The 20,296-nt window shown below is 45.1% G+C and overlaps 1 protein-coding gene across 1 annotated transcript; it reads left to right on the top strand.

Moving 5' to 3' along the window:
* The first annotated feature begins 1,747 nt into the window (after nt 1–1,747).
* On the top strand, nt 1,748–7,120 carry LOC127096488 (uncharacterized). Its single transcript, XM_051035051.1, has 2 exons — nt 1,748–6,207; nt 6,847–7,120. The coding sequence occupies exons 1-2, from the start codon at nt 1,748–1,750 to the stop codon at nt 7,118–7,120; spliced, it is 4,734 nt and encodes a 1,577-aa protein (XP_050891008.1).
* The last annotated feature ends 13,176 nt before the right edge of the window (nt 7,121–20,296 follow it).

Raw genomic sequence — 20,296 nt, 5'->3', positions numbered from 1 at the left:
TCTCACACCAACTAAGAAAAAGGTATATAGAAAACATCATAGAGTTAGAGGCATCTTGGTTGATGCCCTGCATCATTCAGAGTACATCAAAATCATTTATAAATCTAATTCTAAGACCATTCTCAAATCCCTATGTGCTACTAATAAAGGGAATCAATAAGTTCAGGAAGCTAAGGTTAACCTTCTGGTTCAGCAATTTGATTTGTTCATAATGAAGGAGTATGAAAACATTGAAACCATGTTTTATAGGTTTCAAGTTCTTGTATCTAGACTTAAGGTTATGAACAAGAGCTACACTACATCTGATCATGTCAAGAAGATTGTTAGGAGTCTTCCTGTCAGATATAGAGCTAAAGTGACAGTTATACATAAGGTTAAAGACTTAAACTAATTAAGTCTTGAAATTATTATTAGTAATCTTCAGAGCCATATGATGGAGCTAAATTGAGATGAACATATCATAAAGTCAAAGCCACTGTCTTTGAAATCCGTTGCTAAAATTGCCAAGGCTCCTTAAGTCTGGGAGTCTAAAGAAACTTCTCATGCAGAAGATTATGAATATGACTTAGATGATGAGGAAATGACCTTCATCATTAAAAGGTTTCATTATCTGGCCAGGAGGAATAAGAGATTCTCTAGAAGAAGCAATGGTTTTAGAGGATCTGGATCTAGAGAAAATAAGGATGATCATAAAGCATGTTTCAACTGCAAGAAGCTTGGTCACTTCATTGTTGAATGTCCTAAACTACAAAATGACAAGGAAAATAAGGGAAGCTTTCAAAACTATAGCTTCAAGAATAAATTAAACAAAAGTCTCATGGAAACATGGTATGAACTTGACAACGCAAAAGACTCTGAAAAGGATGAAGAACAAGCCAACCTTTCATTGATGTCTCTTACATCTTCTAAAGCAGAATTTGTCTCAGATTCTGGTTCAGAGTCTAAGGAAGAGGATGAGGTATTTTCTAAATTATCGCGTTCTGATTTAATTACTTTTGTTTAAGATATCATGGGAATATGTCAAGAGAAATCTAGACACATGAAAATATTGAAAAAGTAATATGATATTGTTCTGGACTGGGCCACGACACTTAGCACGGCACGGCCCAATGCTCGCCAAGCCCACGTCCAAACGACCGTATCCAAGCGACCACGAGGACACGTCAGGTGAACGACCGTCCGCCCGGAGAATGTCTCCCCGGCCCCTTAACACGTGTCGGACAACGAGCGGGTCCTCCTCATATGATCTCCATCCACTCATCGTCAACCCACGCCGCGGGCACCTAAGTTGTGTCGGGCAGAGCCATAACGGCATCTCACTCACCACGTCACCCAACTCCCCTATATTATCTCCGTAGGGATAGGGGCAGTTGGACCAGGGGGCAGACCTTGGTCTAGGTCTTAACGCTTCTTACGCGTCCCCTGGCAGCTCCTCCTTGGGCCTAGCTAATCCAGCCCATTAGGAGCCTTGGCCCAGCGCTGGGGGCTCAATATAAATACCCCTTTCATGGCAAAGGGGCAGGTATTCTAACTCACACTCTGATAATCTCATTCTGTACCTTTTCTGACTTAAGCGTTGGAGCATCTTGCAGGTACACCCCCCTCTCATTTCATTCTCCGGCCCATTCACCAAGACCTTGGAAGGCCCTCCTGATCAGGTGAGATCAGTGGCGCCGTCTGTGGGAACTAGCTATCCCCATCTTCATCAAACGAGGATCAAAAGCTCATTTGTTTCTGTCCTTCCAACATGGCCGGAGAACAACATAGCGATCACAGCCGTCCCCTCGTCAACTACAATATGGACGACGGCCCGCCATCCCATGAAGCGGACGGTCGGGACGGTCATCCGTCCACCCCGTCTCCAGAGCCCCAAAACAACGGAGATGCCTCTCACGCCCACAATTTAGGGGCAGAGACATTTCATCCCATTCCCGTTCCCGTTGAAGGAGATGCCGTAATGATTGCCATGGTGAATTCCCTCAATCAGGCCGGTTCTATGCTCCACCAGCAGCACGAACGAATCATGGCCCTCGAAGCCGAACGACAAGAGGCCCGGCCCCAGCCGGTGAGTAGGATACAACAACGTTCGGAGCCAACGAAGAAGCGAGGACGTCGCTCTCCCGAACCCCACGCCAGCAGGGCACACGCCCGTCGTGACGGTGGTCGAGCGAGAACATCACCAAGGCGCGGGCACAGCCCCGACAACGACGAACTGTCTCCCTTAAGGAGCGACGAGGAAGATCCGCATTGCCCCCTATCTCGGGCAATAATGGAAGCCCCGCTCCCCAAAGGCATGGAGAAACCACCAAATCTAGCTGTGTACGACGGGACTACAGATCCCGACGATCACGTCGACAACGTCAACGCGATGCTCGACTACCGCAATGATATAACCGGGCACCTCAAATGCCGACTGTTCTCAACGACCCTCAGGAAAGGGGCCATGGCTTGGTACAAAAGCTTGGCCCCTGAGTCCATCACGTCATGGAGAGTCATGAGGTCCATGTTCACCAGGCACTTTACAGCTTCCCGTCGTCACCCCAAGACGGAGGCGACCCTTGAAGCCATAGTGCAGAAGAAGAATGAAACACTGCGCTCATACATCGAGCGATTCAACCAGGAAGCTGTCGAGGTAGATACCACCGAGCACATGAAGAAGTATCTCCTCGAGAGAGGTCTCTTGCCCGGCAGTGAACTTAGCAGAGCCGTAGGGATCGAGCCTCCCCGCACCTTAAACGAGCTCCTGCATAAAGCCCAAGCCTACATCAGATACGAGGAAAAGCAGGTGGCACACAATGCCCGCAGCGGACGTAACGCTGGGGAGACCGAGCACTCAAAACGCGAGGACACGAGCATTTCCCGTCGCAACGGAGACAAGCGAAGAGAAGAAAGACCTCGCGAGCTCCGGGAAGGAAGAGGCCCCGCGGGCAGATATAGCGAGTACACCTTACTGACAGCTCCTCGAGAGCGCATCCTCGCAGAATGTATCAACTCTGAATTTAAGCAGGGCAGGGTCAGGTTCCCAAAACCGTCTGCACCAAAGCCCCACACCGACAAATCAAAGTACTGCCGTTTCCACAGAAGTCACGGGCACGTGACCGAAGACTGCGTCCACCTGAAGGATGCGATAGAAATCTTAATCCAAGAGGGGCACCTGAAGCAGTATACGAGGAAGAACGAAGCTCCCAGACACGACGAGCCAGAGAAGAAGAGACCCCGGGAAAACACACCCCCTGACAACTCTCCCTATCAAGTGGCCCTCTGCGTGTCACGACCGGAAGATTTCTTCCTCCCCGAACCATTGCCCGAGGGCAAGATCACTGCACTCAGCCCCTGGGAAGACTTCCCTACCACACTGGTGATATCAGGAGGAGGAACTAACGGGGAATCCGCGGCCCTCTCCGTCAAACGTAAGTTCGACGAACTCCTACTGACTGCCCCCGAGCAGAAAGCGACATTGACAAAATACCGGGGAAAATCCAACCCAATATCCTTCTTCCTGGAGGAACTCCCGGGCGGATCCCCGAACTCGGCCATCCCACTATTGATAAGAGCAAAGATGGCCCGATTCGACGTACGACGCATCCTGGTCGACGAAGGCAGCTCAGTGGATATCATGTACGTCCACCTCTTCAAGACTCTGAAGCTAGACAAGACCAACTTAGCCCCCTACGTCGGATCAGATCTCCAAGGATTCAACGGAGCAACAACCAGACCGTGGGGATATGTTGAGCTCCTCGTCACCTTCGGCGAACAAGAAACGGCCAGGGAAGTCAAAATCCAATTCCTGGTCGTAGACTGTCCATCTCTCTACAATTGCATCTTTGGACGCCCGACACTGGCCGAACTCACTGCGGTCCCATCCACCGTCCACCTGAAGATGAAATACTACACCAAATTGGGACGTGTGGTCACCATCCATGGTGACATCGAAGCAGCCCGACGATGCTACGACGCCGCAGTAAAAGGACAGGCCGTAGTCAGCACGAAGAGCAACTGCAACAACAAAAAACTCAAGACCGAGGATCCTGCCCGAGGAGTCAACGCCATCGACCTCGACTGTCGCATCGGGCTGGACGAGACCGAAGAGGGGAGGTTCCCCAAGGAACGCTCTCTCGAACACCCGGTCCGACCAATCCCTGACGGAGAGTTCGAACTCATTCCTCTTGGGGACGATCCGGAAAGGACGGTGAAGATAGGTAAGGGACTACCCGAGGAAACAAGAGAAGAGCTGGTAGCATGCCTCAAAGAGAACTCCGACCTCTTCGCGTGGAATGCCGCAGAAATGCCCGGGCTGGACCCCGAGATAGCGTGTCATAAGCTAGCTGTAGACCGGGCAGCCAAGCCCATAGCACAGCGTAGACGCAAGCAATCGCCCGAAAAGGCAGAGGCTGCCGAGCGAGCTGTAAAAGACCTCTTAGAGGCAAATTTTATTTCTGAAGCCCAGTACACAACCTGGCTCTCTAATGTAGTCCTCGTTAAGAAAAATAATGGAAAATGGCGTATGTGTGTTGATTATACTGATCTTAATAGGGCTTGCCCGAAAGATGCTTTCCCCCTCCCCAATATAGACTCGCTCGTTGACAACTCTGCAGGTTTTAAACTCTTGTCCTTCATGGACGCATATAGCGGATACAACCAGATCCCTATGTCGCCCGCAGACAAGAAACACACAGCGTTCATGACCCCAACGGGCAATTACTATTACAACGTGATGCCGTTCGGGCTCAAGAACGCTGGCGCTACATACCAACGCATGATGAACAAAGTCTTCAAGGACGAAATAGGGGACATGCTCGAAGTGTACATGGACGACATGATCGTCAAATCACACGAGGAGATAACCCATGCTCGACACCTTGCGAAGGTATTCGAGCAGGCGAGACAGTGTAAAATGAGGTTCAACCCCGAGAAATGCACGTTCGGAGTCCGGGAAGGCAAGTTCCTCGGTTTCTATCTCACCGAAAGAGGGATCGAGGCCAACCCCGACAAATGCCGGGCATTCTCGGAGTTTCCGACCCCGAAAACCAAAAAATCGATCCAGTCACTCAATGGAGTGCTCGCCTCACTCTCCCGTTTCATCGCCAAGTCCGCCCAGCACGCGTTGCCGTTCTTCAGACTCCTTCGCAAAGAGGCTACCTTCGACTGGACCGATGAATGCGAGCAAGCGCTACTCCATCTAAAGAAGGTTCTGTCCCAACCCCCGGTCTTATCACGGCCATCAGAAAAGGAAACCCTATACTTATACCTATCCGTGGCAACCGAGGCCGTCAGCGCCGTTCTAATAAGAGAAACCGACGAAGGACAAAAACCCATCTATTTTACGAGTAAAGCCCTCCAAGGTCCCGAGCTCCGATATCAGCAAATCGAAAAGGTCGCCCTGGCCCTCATCAACACAGCAAGGAGACTACGATATTACTTCCTCGCACACACGATAAAGGTGAGGACCGACCAGCCAATCAAACAGCTGCTCGGGCGCCCGGATATGGCCGGGAGGATGCTCAAGTGGTCACTAGAACTCTCCGAATTCGACATACAATACGAAAATAGAAAAGCCTTGAAAGCTCAGGCACTGGCCGACTTCGTCGCGGAGATGACCCACTGCCCGACTCCAGCAGAAAGCGCCCACAAATGGACGATCTTCGTCGATGGCGCCTCTAGCACATCAGGCAGCGGGGCCGGGATCATCCTCGAAAATGAAGAAGGGATCCTGATAGAGGTATCATTAGCGCTAGCGTTCCCAACATCAAACAACCAAGCCGAATACGAAGCCTTCCTCGCAGGCCTGAGGTTAGCCGAGGACCTAGGAGCAAAAGAGGTAAAAATATCCACCGACTCCCAGCTCGTGGCCTCACAAGTGCGAGGAGAATACCAAACCAAGAACGACAACCTCCTCGAGTACTTGTCCCTCGTCAAAGAAAAACTTGATAGATTTGAAAAATGGGAAGTTCAACACATACCCCGCGAGCACAACACACGGGCAGACGTTCTCTCCAAACTAGCCAGCACGAGGAAAAAGGGTGGGAATAAATCAGTAATCCAAGAAATCCTCCCTCGGCCCAGCATCAACAAACTACCGCCTCCACTCGAGGTCAACGCTATTGGAGATGCCCACTGTTGGATGACGCCCATCTACAATTACCTCACACGAGACGAACTCCCGGCTGACCCGAAAGAGGCGACCACTGTCAAACGACGCGCATGCTCGTACGTACTCCTCGAAGGCAAACTCTACCGGAGAGGATTCTCCATCCCACTACTCAAATGCGTCGAGGAAGAGAAAGTCCCCGACATACTTGGAGAGATACACCGGGGAATTAACGCTCAACACCTCGGCGGAAGATCGCTCGCACGAAAAGCCCTTCGAGCGGGCTACTACTGGCCGACCATGCAAAACGATTCGAAAGAGCACGTCAAAAGATGTGACAAATGCCAACGACATGCCGACATGCACCTCGCACCCCCGAACGACCTCAAATCGCTGTCTTCCCCATGGCCCTTCGCGTGGTGGGGCATGGACATCCTCGGGCCCTTCGTCACCGGATCATATCAGAATAAATACCTCATCGTCGGGGTGGATTACTTCACCAAATGGATCGAGGCGGAGGCACTGGCTAAAATAACCGCGCAGAACATTCTCCGGTTCTTCAAACGCAATATCCTCGCTCGGTTCGGTATACCCCAGGCACTTGTCACAGACAACGGGACACAATTCACGGACGGAGGATTCCAGGACTTCGTCGCCAGCCTGGGCACCACGCAGCATTTCACGTCTGTCGAGCATCCGCAGACGAACGGGCAAGCAGAGGCGGCCAACAGGGTAATTTTACGCGGCCTCAAACGCAGACTCGGCGAGGCAAAGAGGGCATGGGTCGAGGAGCTACATAGCGTCCTATGGGCCTACCGCACGACACCACATTCTACCACCGGGGAAACCCCGTTCCGACTAACTTACGGCACCGAGGCAGTCATCCCGGTGGAGATACGGACGCCAACGAGGAGGACAGAGGAGCCCCTAGACGAGGAAATGAACGATGAGACCCTTAGAGCCGAGCTCGACCTAGTCGAGGAGATACGTTCCGAAGCAGCTCTCAGGGAAACAACCCTCAAACAAAAATAGCACTACGCCATGACGCGAAAGTCATAAAAAGAGAGTTCCAGGTCGGCACCCTGGTCCTCAGAAGAAACCAGAAAACCCGAGAGAGGGCAAACTGGCGGCCAACTGGGAAGGCCCTTACCGCGTCCGCGGCAAAACGAGCAACGGGGCCTATTACCTAGAAAACCTACAAGGAGAACAACTCGCTCGACCATGGAACGCCGAAAAACTTAGACAATATTACAGCTAAGTACACCACGGGGAGACGTGGCAGGTACGGCCACGCTCTTCGTCCCCAAAACCCCAAGGAGGAACCACGGGACCCGGGAACGATCCGAGGTCACGTAACAAACACAACCCTCCCCGACGGTTGGGATCTTGACCAAGACTCAACGTCGAAGTACCAAGACTGGCAGGGCACCCAGCTCGCGATGGGAGGACCCAAGCCTCGGGACCAGGGTTCGAACAACGGACCCGGGCTTCGATACCCACGGGCACAAAGCCCGACACTTCGTCGGTTCCCTAAACCGAGGAGATTAACAAAGTCGAGCAGAGTACGAATTCATACAAACAAGTATCAAACACAAACGAGCACAATGAATGATAACGAAAATATTCATACATCAGAAACGATAAAGGCGGCCGAAGCCAAGTACACCCGAAGGCCATATTACAACGCCCGAAGGCCAAAATACATAAGGCACGCAGGCCATGATAACTAAAACATATAAACTAAGACTCCGCTCGGAGCACCTCTTCATCCTCTTCTTCTTCTTCTTCTCCCCCAGCTCCTCCTCCGCTTCAAACGGGCAGATAATCTCACCATCCCGGACGCAGCAGTTATAGGCCGACCCTTCTGTCACCAACTCAGGGTTCAGAAGCCCGAGCTGCTCGACAGCATTGTCGAAACCCTCTTTGAAGCAGGCCACAAGATCTTGGTTGAGAGTCCGAATATGCCCTAGCAGCTCACCGCGCGAACCAAGGGCGCGTTCCTCCTCGGTCTCATCTGCCAGAGGACGGACCTTTCCCTCGAGAGACTCAACCTGAGCCCGTAGGTAGGCGTTGTCCTCGGTCAGCTTCTGATGGTCGACCACCTGCTCTTCCAGGCTCGCCTTAGCAGCCTTCAACTGGTCCCTCTCCTTTTCCACCTCCTCCAGCTTCTGGCTCAGCCCTTCCTGCAGCTGATGCTCTTCTTTGTAGTCCGACAGATCTTGAGATAGTCTTTCCTTCTCTGTCCGAACCTGCAAAAGGGCTTCCTCCAGCGAGGCGGTGGAGACCGAAGTGTCGGTCAGAACCATGGCCGTCTCCATCACCCGGATGACGGCAGCAATATCCCTGGCCAGATCTTTCCTCCGGGCAGCAACATCCTGGTCCAGAATAGCCTTGGCCTCAGGCGCAGGCACAGCAATCGACTCCTCGGCCTTGAAGAACGACCGTTCCACATAGCAGGGAGGCAGAAGATAGCTGCCCGGTCCATGCGAACTTCCTGGAGACGACCTGGTAAGGGCCCCAGCCGGACGCTTCCGTTTATGAAGGGGAGAAGCCGCTGGCGACGGACTGCTATCAGGAATGGTGATCGGGTTAGATCGAGGAGGAGAGGAAGGAATCACGCTCGCCGCCTGCGAGGGACCGACCCCGGCATCGCCAGCAGTCTCCGAGACACGGGCCACAGTTTTCTTCTTCTTCTTGGGCACCCGGTCAGGAGCGCCGACCTGATTCGCTAGCTTCAGCACCCGATCACGAGCATTGGGCATGGCACCTGCAAATAAATTACACACAAACATTAGCGACCGAAGTCATAAACAGAAATAAAAAGCTAAACAAGGTCTGCCTACTCAATAACGCCAGAGCTTCCTCCTCGGTATCACACTCGAGCAGAGCCTTCGTATTGATATAACGCGTCTCGGTGATTAGCTCCCCGGCCTCATCCAGGTAGGGCACGCCCTGTCGATTCGCCCAGAACGCCAAGCTGAAGCTCTGCACGTAATCGACCAGCTTCTTGTACGCGAGCCTATCCTCCTCGCCGAGCATCGCGTACTTGACCCGGTAATGCGCCGTGGAGAGATCGAAATGATCACGCTGCCACCTCAGCGGTATCTTCGACATCAGCGTCTCCTCCCCGTTGGGTTCCCGTTGATAGTAGTAGAGAGAGTGAAGGGCAGCCCGGGTAATCGGCATCACCACGTACCACCGGCTTTTGAAATGGCGAACAGAATCCTCGTACGTCTTGAACAGACGCACGGGCTGCTTGAAAGAAACCCAACTGTGGCGACCACGGGAACCGGACCTCTGGAGATGGAAAACGTGGAAGAAGAGAGCCCGGGTGCAACCAATGCCGAGGAACTGGCAAACTAACTCGAATGCCCGCATAAATGCGAGAGCATTAGGATGTAGTTGGGACGGCGCCAGCCGGAGCCACTTGAAGACCGACATCTGGAAGGAGTTGAAGGGCAGTCTAATCCCCGCCTCACGAAAAGCAAATTCATACATGGTGAACTGCTTCCCCGGGAAATGATGACAAATGCGGTCTTCTTCCTTGGGGGCGCAGCAATACCAGTTTGGTGGATCCTCCCGGCTTATGGTCTCGACCATAGCGTGAGCAGTGATGGCCTCGTCACAGAAGTCTAATTCCTCCTCCAAGGGCTCGTCCGTAACCCATGAGAAGTCGACCTGCCCGGAAGAGGAGGCGTGTTCGGTACCATCCCGGACACTCCCATCCCCGACAGGGAGACGAGCGATTGTCGCGTCTTCGGTGGAGGACCCAGAATCTTCCTTCCTCGGTCGTAAGCGCCCGGTAGCACCTGAAACGCAGACAGAAAGAGTGAATTCGACGTCATATCAAATCCACCCTTCCACCGCAGGTCAAGTGAAAGGGCGTAGCGGCGACGGGCGCTAACCGCGCTCAACTCGGTGGCGCGCGCATTCTATGGATACCGGGCATAAACTTCATACAGCCTATGCAAGTATTGCCCAGCACATGAAGTTTATGCCCGGTACAGTAGGATCCCAACCCTACTTTCTACCATCTAATATACACCTACAGTCCACTACACTGTTCCCAAGTTAAACCTAACCACATTTCTACAACATTGTCATGCGTTTGACAGAAAACAACAAGGAAAAAGAATGGGTCACAGTGGAAAATCATACCTGACATAGTTAAGTTGAAAGGGTACGGTGGTGTCCGAGCAGAAGACGGTGGTTCAGATAGGAGGACGGGCGGAGACGGCGGTCCAGACGGTTGAGCAAGCAAACGAGAGAGAAGGTGGAGATCTCCGGTGAACGTATGAGCGAGAAAAAAAGGTAGAAATGAAGTTACTCAACCCCTTTTTATAGGGCTTGGCACGTGGACCAACACGCTAGGTCATCATTGCCTAGCCTGCCTACGCCGTCTTTGCGCGCGAAACGAAGCGACGCCACTAATCGTGAGACACGTCTATCAAAGATAAGAAGCTGAAACGACCCGAGCACCTGCCCGTCTCCTCGACTCACCAAGACGCCTCCTCCCCGCGCCATACCCACGTTTACTACAAGGAAGGTGCAGATCAACCGATCACCTCCATCCCCGACATTCCCGGAGAAATGTCAGTCATGAATAGGTCTGTTACGACCTCACCTGTCTAACGATCAAGCTTCCCCATCGTCTCGGGGAACCCTTAGTTGAAACATAAGTCATCTCTCTGGCTCAGAGACTCGACTTGGGGGGCTCCTGTTCTGGACTGGGCCACGACACTTAGCACGGCACGGCCCAATGCTCGCCAAGCCCACGTCCAAACGACCGTATCCAAGCGACCACGAGGACACGTCAGGTGAACGACCGTCCGCCCGGAGAATGTCTCCCCGGCCCCTTAACACGTGTCGGACAACGAGCGGGTCCTCCTCATATGATCTCCATCCACTCATCGTCAACCCACGCCGCGGGCACCTAAGTTGTGTCGGGCAGAGCCATAACGGCATCTCACTCACCACGTCACCCAACTCCCCTATATTATCTCCGTAGGGATAGGGGCAGTTGGACCAGGGGGCAGACCTTGGTCTAGGTCTTAACGCTTCTTACGCGTCCCCTGGCAGCTCCTCCTTGGGCCTAGCTAATCCAGCCCATTAGGAGCCTTGGCCCAGCGCTGGGGGCTCAATATAAATACCTCTTTCATGGCAAAGGGGCAGGTATTCTAACTCACACTCTGATAATCTCATTCTGTACCTTTTCTGACTTAAGCGTTGGAGCATCTTGCAGGTACACCCCCCTCTCATTTCATTCTCCGGCCCATTCACCAAGACCTTGGAAGGCCCTCCTGATCAGGTGAGATCAGATATTTTGAAAGAAGAATTAAATTTTGTTCAAAATAAAAATGAAGCTCTAGAGAAGGATCATATTGCTCTAGTAAAGGAAGTGTCTGATAAACCTCTTGATGAGCATGAAATGGCTCTTCGAGAGTTGATCATAAATGGCTTCAACAAAACTAAAATTTCTTCCATGATCTATGGAGTAAGTAAAAGCAAATGGGAAGGTATTGGTTACTCACAAAAAAAAACTTTTAATCCTAGGTTTGAGACCTTGAGTAAACGAACAAACCCTTCCTCTTCAAGCTCTGCTCAGAAAGGGCTTGACTCTTATTTTGTACCAGCTGTTGAAAATATAAAGGTTCTGAAACAATCAAAACCTAAAGCGGTTGAGACAAGGGTTCTAAAGAAAATGGATCCTAAGACTTTAAAGTCAAAGGTTTTGAAGAAGCCAGAACCTAAGATAACAGAAACTAGTGTTTCGAAAGGATCAGAACCTAAGGTCAATGTTCACTCAAGACAACATACTTTTAAATCAAATGTCTTGAACAATCCTAAACCTTATCATATAAAAGCAAATGTACAAAACAAGAGGAAACTTGTCAGAACTAACCATAAAGGACCCACAAGATTATGGTGATGACATTCCATCATTGCATGAATTTAGTCGAAGAATCAGATCAAAACAAGTGAGAGATTAGCCAAAGTGAAGAAGAAAAACCAAAGAATGAGGAAAAATAGATAAGTCTGAAGATTGTGGACTTAGTGAATATTTGAGTGAAAAAGGAGCAAAAAGAGTGTAGCTTAGGAAATAATCACATGCACCATTACGCGGCATCGCATACATAATAGGGACCATAAAAACTGCATCCCATGCGCGATGCAGGTCGTCACGCATGCGATGGTCTCTTTTTATGACACGTCTGATCTATTCTGAGCTCTTTTTAAAAGGAATTTTTTCACTTTGATAATGTTTAGGAAAATTAGAGAGCAGGGCACGATTTGGAAAGCATAAAAGGAGACTTTTAGGGCATTTGAAGCCATTGGAGGCCATTACTTCAAGGGAATTCATATGTTATTTTCATCTATCAATTATGGTATTGTTATTTGAATTATGAGCAGCTAAACTCCTCTATGTTAGATTGTGTTATGATGAACCTATTTCAATATTGTTGGGGTTATATGTTGATTTGACTTTGTATGAACCTTTTGATCTATAATGGCATTCAACTTCTTATTGTTCTTAATGATTTTTATGTGGGATACTCTTTTAAATTGATTTTGGGCACATAGGGAATAATGATCATTAGTCAATATGTTGGACCTAGGGCAATTGTTGTACTTACTTTGGTTGAATAGGAATAGGAGACCCTGAGTAGTGGCATACGGAATTAATGGTTTGTGCATCGTCTAACCCTACTTACGCTTGCGAACTAGGGATAGGAAGCTCCGAGTAGTGGTTAGTGAGTTATTTCGTGAGAGATCGGCTATAACGGTTTTGTTAATTTGTCGTGGGGTTATAGTGATAAGATCATTCATACAAGGCATCAAACATCAACAATAGAGAAATAGGGGATTCTAAAACACAAACTGACCGCTTTCGTAATTATGTTTAATCTCTTATTTATTTTTCGCATTAAAACTCACCCATCCCCCTTCCCCTTTACTAGTTTTTATACATTATACATATTTTTCCTTGTTAGAAGCAATCCCGGTGGATTCGATCTTTTTATTACTTCGACATTATTTGTACACTTGCCGAGATGTCATCAAGTTTTTGGTATTGTTATCGGGGACAATTGATATCTAAATAAGGAGACGTTTTTGTAACATTTTATTTTTAGTCTTTCTGATTTTTGTTTTATTATCATAGTGCTACTGAGGTATTTTCTATTTGTGTATGCGCAATTCTGGATCAACATTAATATTATTGGATACAAAGATTGAAAGAACTGCATGTGCTTTCAAAAAAGCAATTAAAGAAGCAGCTTTAGACGATGTAATACCAGTAGAAGAGAAACTATCAAGTTCTTCTGGCTATGAAGAGGAAGTCACCATAGCAGCTACACCACCCCTAACTATGGGGGATTACTATAAAAGAACCGATGAAGGATAGGTTTCGAGAGGGTTTATATCGAAAGAACCTGCTAACTTTGATATTAAGAATTATGTAATTTCAGTTTTAAGAGAAAATTCGTTTGACGGGAACGCGATTAGAGACCCGTGGGAGCATCTTGCACGCTTCTACAAAACAACTTCAATGTGAAAACCAACTAATGTCACTGAAGACTAGGTTAAATTGAGGTTGTTTGGGTTTCCACTAATTGAAAGGGAAAAAGATTGGTTACTTTTCCTTCCAAATGGAACAATTTGGACTTGGAAGGAATTGGAGAACAAATTCCAGGAAAGATTCTTCACTACTACTCAGTTTATCGAGCGCCGAGCAGAAATTATGAACTTTTGAGCAGCAGGAAACTGACTCACTTTATGACTCTTGGGAAAGATTCAAACTTTTGTTACGCAGATGCCTGAATCAGAATATGAATAATATGGAGTAAATGCAAAATTTAATCAAAGGTCTCAAGTGTCAAATTCGCATGTTATTGGATGCTTCCGTGGGAGGTACCATTCGCCAAATGATTGACCCACAAGTGAAAGACCTTATTGATAAGATGTATATGAATGAGTATTGGTCAAAAAGTGAAAGGTAGGTCAAGATTGAAATTGTGGGAACACCTAAAGGTATGTTAGCTGTTGATACCCATACTGCTCTTTTAGCTCAGATTGAATTGTGAAATAAAAAGCTAGTTTAGAACAGCTTAGGTAAAGCTAATGTGATCCAGGTACAAGCCCTTAGGTGTGATTTTTGTGGAGGAGAACATGCGAATGGAAGATGATCTTTGGAAGGGTCAAGTGAAGAAGTCCAATTTGCTAATTTTCAGAAGAATAACCCGTATTCCAACACATACAATCCGGGTTGGAAAGATCTCACCCAAATTTCCGTTGGAGCAATAGTCAAACTGCAAATGTTAACCAAGGTATGTAACAAATCCAAAAAGCTCTGTTTCAAAGTAAACCTTCATAGTTGGAAGAGACCTTACATAATTTCATTAAAGTCACTCAAAGTAGCTTTGATCAGGTAATAAGAACCACAAAATTATGAGTAGAAACCATGATGCATCAATCAAGAATATCGAGACGCAGATTGGTCAGTTATCCAGACAAATAGATGCTTTGCCAAGCTAAAGTGGAGGATTTACAAGTAACACTATAGATAATCCTAAGAATAAATCATGCAAGGTTGTCGAAATAATTTTTGGGGTAATTACTGAAAATGGTGAAGCCTAAATAGTTAAAGAGGATGTGATTGAGAAAAAAGAAGGTGGAATTGAAAAAGAAGAGAGTGGAAATCAAGGTGACAAAAAGTAAATAGGAGTCACCATTGATAAAATTATTGATAAAAACTCCCCTTGGAGAAGAAAAAAAAAGCAAGTCTTGAGTGAGCCAAATCTAGAATTACCGAATTACATAAAGCCAATGTACCCCATCATTAAGAAGAAATTGGTGCATGAGGATGAGGCTGGAATGTTTGAAAATTTTAAAGAAATGTTGACAAAACTTTAGGTAAGTATCTCATTCCATGAAATTTTAGAATTAATTCTCAAGTTTTCTAAGTTTATGCAGGCATTGCTGAAGGATGGAAAGAAGAAGTTGACTTAAGAACAAGTAAACATGACAGAGAAAGAGGAGAAGGCAGAACCTCAGGAATTGCCACCAAAGATAAAGGATCTAGGAAAGTTTACCATCACTGGCACCATTGGCGGGTTGAAAATTCCACATGCTTTATGTGACTTAGGATCGAGCATCAATGTCATGCCGCTGAACAAATTTAAGGAATTAAAGATATGAGAGATCTTACCGAGCAACATGACACTCACTTTAGTTGATTCGTCTATTACGCATCTGCTTGATATTGTGAAAGATGTGCTAGTTCATGTTGATGGTTTAAACGTCCCTGCAGGCTTTATGGTGATTGACATGAAAGGAGATTCAGGAGGGTCAGTTATTCTCGGGCGGCCATTCTTGGCAACCGGGAAGGCAAAAATAGATGTGAAAATAGGTGAACTTGTTTTGAAATTCAACAAGGAAAATATGGTGTTTAATGCATATGAATGGACACCATATTTGGAGGATCTAGAGACATACTACCAATTGGAATAAAAAGGTAGTAAAGTTCAAAAAGGAATGAGTACAAGAGTTTTCACCTGTGTGAGGGTATCCCTTGCGCCATACATATTTTAAGCATGGGATGTCAAGCTAATGACAAAAAAGAAGCGCTGGATGAGAGGAAACCCATAAGTTATAACCAATTTTGTTTTGTTTTGTAGAATTTACTTTATTTTTATTTGAGACCGCCAAAAGAGGAATTAACTACTCGAGCATGACCCTTCCATGACGATTTATGCTTTCTTTAATAAACGAGCTTGCAGTTGTGTTTTTTTCTAGATTTGTAAGTTTAGCACTTTAGCATTGAACATATGATCCAAAAGAAACTTGATCATTACAATAGAAACTAGCAAGTTGAAGGCGAAGGATGAAAAAAGAATCAACAGACTTGTACTCAACCTACAGATACCTCATCTAGTAAGGTTTGAGCCAAATAAATTCCATTGTTTACTTTTCTTTCTTTTTTAGTGTATCCGTGCATTATTATTTTATCTGGTTTGATCTACTTTCGATTAAGTTCATCTGGTTTGACTAACACACACTGAGGTAGTTTTTTTGTTTATAACTTTGAGCCTTTTTAAAATCCACACAGAGGTAGTTTTTTTGTTTATAACTTTGAGCTTTAGCCTTTCTTTCGGTGACGTAGCCTAAAATTATTAGCCATATGACTTGAAAGATCTTTTATTTCCACCCTCTCTTTGGAGTTAGGTAGAAGTACAGTTCCTAAAGTGTATAAAAAAGAGTAAGTTTGAGGTTGCTCTTGGAAGTGAGCAAAGTATTAAGTTTGAGGTTGGGGTACTAAAGATTATTGGCCAAAATTTCAAAAAATTTGAAGAAAAAAAAGAAGTAGAAAAAGACACTTCTTTAAAAAAAAATAATGAAAGTATAAGAAGGACCCAAAATCTCTAGTACCATCAAAAAGGAACAAAGAGGTATGATTATAAAAGGAGAACTAGGCACCTAACTCCAAAGGTTTAAACCTACTTTTCTAAAAATATCCTACCCAAACATAAGCCAAGTTACAACCTGAAAAGACCTCTAATATGTGTTGTGATTTCTTTGACGAACTATATTAGAACATGATCAAGCTAAGCATAATTGATTTTTCATGTTGATTGAGAGATCACCCTATACATTGAGTGAGCCAAAGTGAGATGAGAGATAGGTTGAGTACTCATCAATGTTGAGGAAGTTTTATTAATTTGTTGGATATAAGTTGGAAGCTAGAACAATGAACAATTAAAAGAAATATTTATTTTGGTGATGTTCGATTGTTATTGTGCGACTCGTTTTCTGTTGAAATGTGTAGTTACAGGTAAGTTACTTGAGGAAAACCAACGATTCAAGTTTGGGGTTATGATGAAAGTCCATCATTGCATGAATTTAGATGAAGAATCAAATCAAAATAAGTGAAAGATGAGCCAAAATGAAGAAGAAAGATATAAGAATGAGAAAAAAATAGTTAAGTGTGAAGATTGTGGACTTGGTGAAAATTTGAGTGAAAAGGGAGCAAGAAAGAGTGCAGCTTCGGAAATAATCACATGTACCATCGTGCAGCATCACACGCGCGATAGGGGTCATAAAAGTTGTATCGCAAGCGATGCAAGTCATCACGTGCGCGATTGTCCCTTTTTCTGGGATTTTTCTGAGGCGTCCGATCCATTCTGAGCTCTTTTTAAGGGGAAGTTTTTTCACTTTGGTAAGGGTTATGAAAATTAGAGAGCAAAGCACGATTTGGAGAGCACCAAAGGAGATTTTTAGGGCATTTGAAGCCATTGTAGACCATTACTTCAAGGGAATTCATATGTTATTTTCATATGTTAATTATAGTATTGTTATCTGAATTATGAGTAGTTAAGCTCCTCTAGGTTAGATTGTGTTATGATGAACCTATTTCAATATTGTTGGGTTATATGTTGATTTGACTTTGTAAGAACCTTTTGATCTATAATACCATTCAATTTCTTGTTGTTCTTAGTGCTTTTTATATGAGATACTCTTTTAAATTTATTTTGGACACATAGGGAATACTGGCCATTAGTCTATGTGTTGGACCTAGGGAAATTGTTGTACTTACGTTGGTTGAATAAGAATAGGAGACCCCGAGTGTGGCATAGGGAATTAACGTTTTATGCATCCCCTAGCCCTGCTTACGCTGGAGGACTAGGAATATAAAGCTCTGAGTAGTGGTTAGTGATTTATTCCATGAGGGATCGACTATAATGGTTTTGTTAATTCATCGTGGGGTTATAGTAAACCCAGAAAGGAAACACCACAGGTATGGGTGGTATTGGTAACTCCTCTGTTATGAAGTAATGTTTAATAAGAACAATTTCATAGTCGTGAATGAATCTGACAAGTCCATAGTGTTTAAAGGTAAGAGGAAGGGAAATGTTTATAAAATTAATTTTTTTGAATTGGTTGATCATAAGGTACTTTTCCTTCTATCATTGAGTGATGGGAAGTGGATCTGGCACATAAGGTTAGGTCATGCTAACTAGAGATTAATCTCTAAACTTAGCAAGTTGAAACTTGTTAAAGAATTTCCAGACCTCAATTATCACTCAGATACTCTTTGTGGAGCATGCCAAGTAGGGAAAATTAGTCAAACTTATTTCAAAACTAAAAAATTGTCTCTACATCTAGACCCTTAGAACTGCTTCACATTGATTTATTTGATCTTGTTAGTACTACATCAATTAATGGGAAGAAATATGGTCTAGTCACTCTTGATGACTATAGAAGATAGACTTGGGTTAAATTCCTTAGAACCAAGGATGAATTATATGATGTGTTCAATATCTTTTGCATACAAGTACAAACTGAAAATTGAATCTAAAATCTTAAAGGTAATAAGTGATCATGGTGGTGAGTTTTAAAATGAGCCATTTAAACATTTCTGTGAAAACATGGAATTATCCATGAGTTCTCTTCTCCTAGAACTCCACAACAAAATGGAGTTGTAGAGAGAAAGAACAAATATTTACAAGAAATAGCCAGAACCATGAACCATGAAAGTAACTTACCTAAGTACTTATGGGTAGAAGTTGTAAACACAACATGTTATGGTCAGAATAGAATCTATATTAGACCTATTCTGAATAAGACATCATATGAGTTATTCAAGGGAAGAAAGTTAGACATTTCTTATTTTCATTAGTTTGGATGTAAATCTTACATTCTATACAATAAAGTCTATCTGAAGAAATTTGATGCTAAAACTCAGAAGGGTGTCTTTTTGGGATACTATGAGGACGCTATAAGGCATACAAGGTGTATAACTCTAGAACCATTATAGTTGAAGAGTCAATACACATTAAATTTGATGACAAAGAGCCTGTTAGTAAAATGTAAGAGCTAGTTCAAAATATTTCATAAACCTGTGTATCTGAAGACACATCAGGAGCTAGAGGTACATAAGTTGGAAATTTAAGAGCAAACAATCCATATAAAGTTGGATGCTCAGAAGATATATAAACTTAATACACTAATGATCTAGAAGTTGATCCTACCTCAAAAGCTCACCTTGATAGTGAACAATCTAAAGAAGCACAAAATGGCTCATCGAATGCGTCATAATCTAAGAAAACCTTCAAATACAAGTCTTCTCATACATAAGAGTTAATTCTTGGAAACAAAGATAACCCTAGAAAGATAAGGCATGCCTTTAGAGAAGAGAATTCAATGCTAGGACTACTCTCCATGACTGAACTTACTTATGTTGATGAAGCATTTTATGATGATGGTTGGATTGTGGCTATGCAATAAGAGTTGAATCAGTTTCAAAGGAATGAGGTCTAGAATCTGGTACCCAAACCATCACAGAAGACCATTATTGAAACAAAATGGGTATTCGGAAACAAGTTCAATGAGCAAGGAGAAGTGGTAAGAAATAAGGAATTTGATTACTTGTCTCTGATAGCATATAAGTGGGAAATTTTATTGTTGACATATGTACACTTATGTGTCATGAATTTGAAAGGTTTTCTGATACTTGGTTTCTCAGTTGTTGGTTAATAACTGGTGGTTAATGATATAAGTGCTTTTAAATACTTTGTCTTATCCCCGCCTGTCTTTATCATATGCTTTATTGCCATCATCAACATGAGAGGCCCTTCCAACGTTAAAAGGACGCTTAACTGCGCTAACATGTTTCATTTCTTGTGCAAGTGGCAAGGCTTTCCATTTCTTTGTCACTTTGAAGAAAAAAGATGAGTTCGAGTGGACGAGCGAGTGCGAGGAGGAGTTCGCCAACTTGAAGTCCTTTTTGGCGCCGCCGCCCATTTTTGCACACCCAATAACAAGCTCACCCCTATATTTTTACCTATTTGTTATTGACCAAACGATGAATTTCGTTCTCGTCCAATAGGAAAACAAAGTCCAACAACCTGTCTATTTCGTGAGCAATTACTTTGAGGACATTGAGGCATGAGACTAGCCTGGATAGTCATGATAACGGCAAGAAAACTTATGCCCTACTTTCAAAGGCACTAGGTAATGGTAAAAATCAACTACCTCATTCGACAGGTTCTAAAGTAGCTAAATCTAACATAAAGGATGATATCTTAGGCAGCTGAATTATCTATGTACGACATCCAATATATACCCAAAGAAAGTATTAAGTCACATGTACTAGCTGATTTTCTAGCAGAGTTTAAGTTGCCAATAGGCGAGAAGACCCACTACACATGA

This window comes from Lathyrus oleraceus, chromosome 1, assembly GCF_024323335.1.
Source record: "Lathyrus oleraceus cultivar Zhongwan6 chromosome 1, CAAS_Psat_ZW6_1.0, whole genome shotgun sequence".
NCBI classification, from domain to species: domain Eukaryota; kingdom Viridiplantae; phylum Streptophyta; class Magnoliopsida; order Fabales; family Fabaceae; genus Lathyrus; species Lathyrus oleraceus.
The sequence above is the reverse complement of the archived record's forward strand: the minus strand, read 5'-3'. Positions and strand labels throughout refer to the sequence as shown.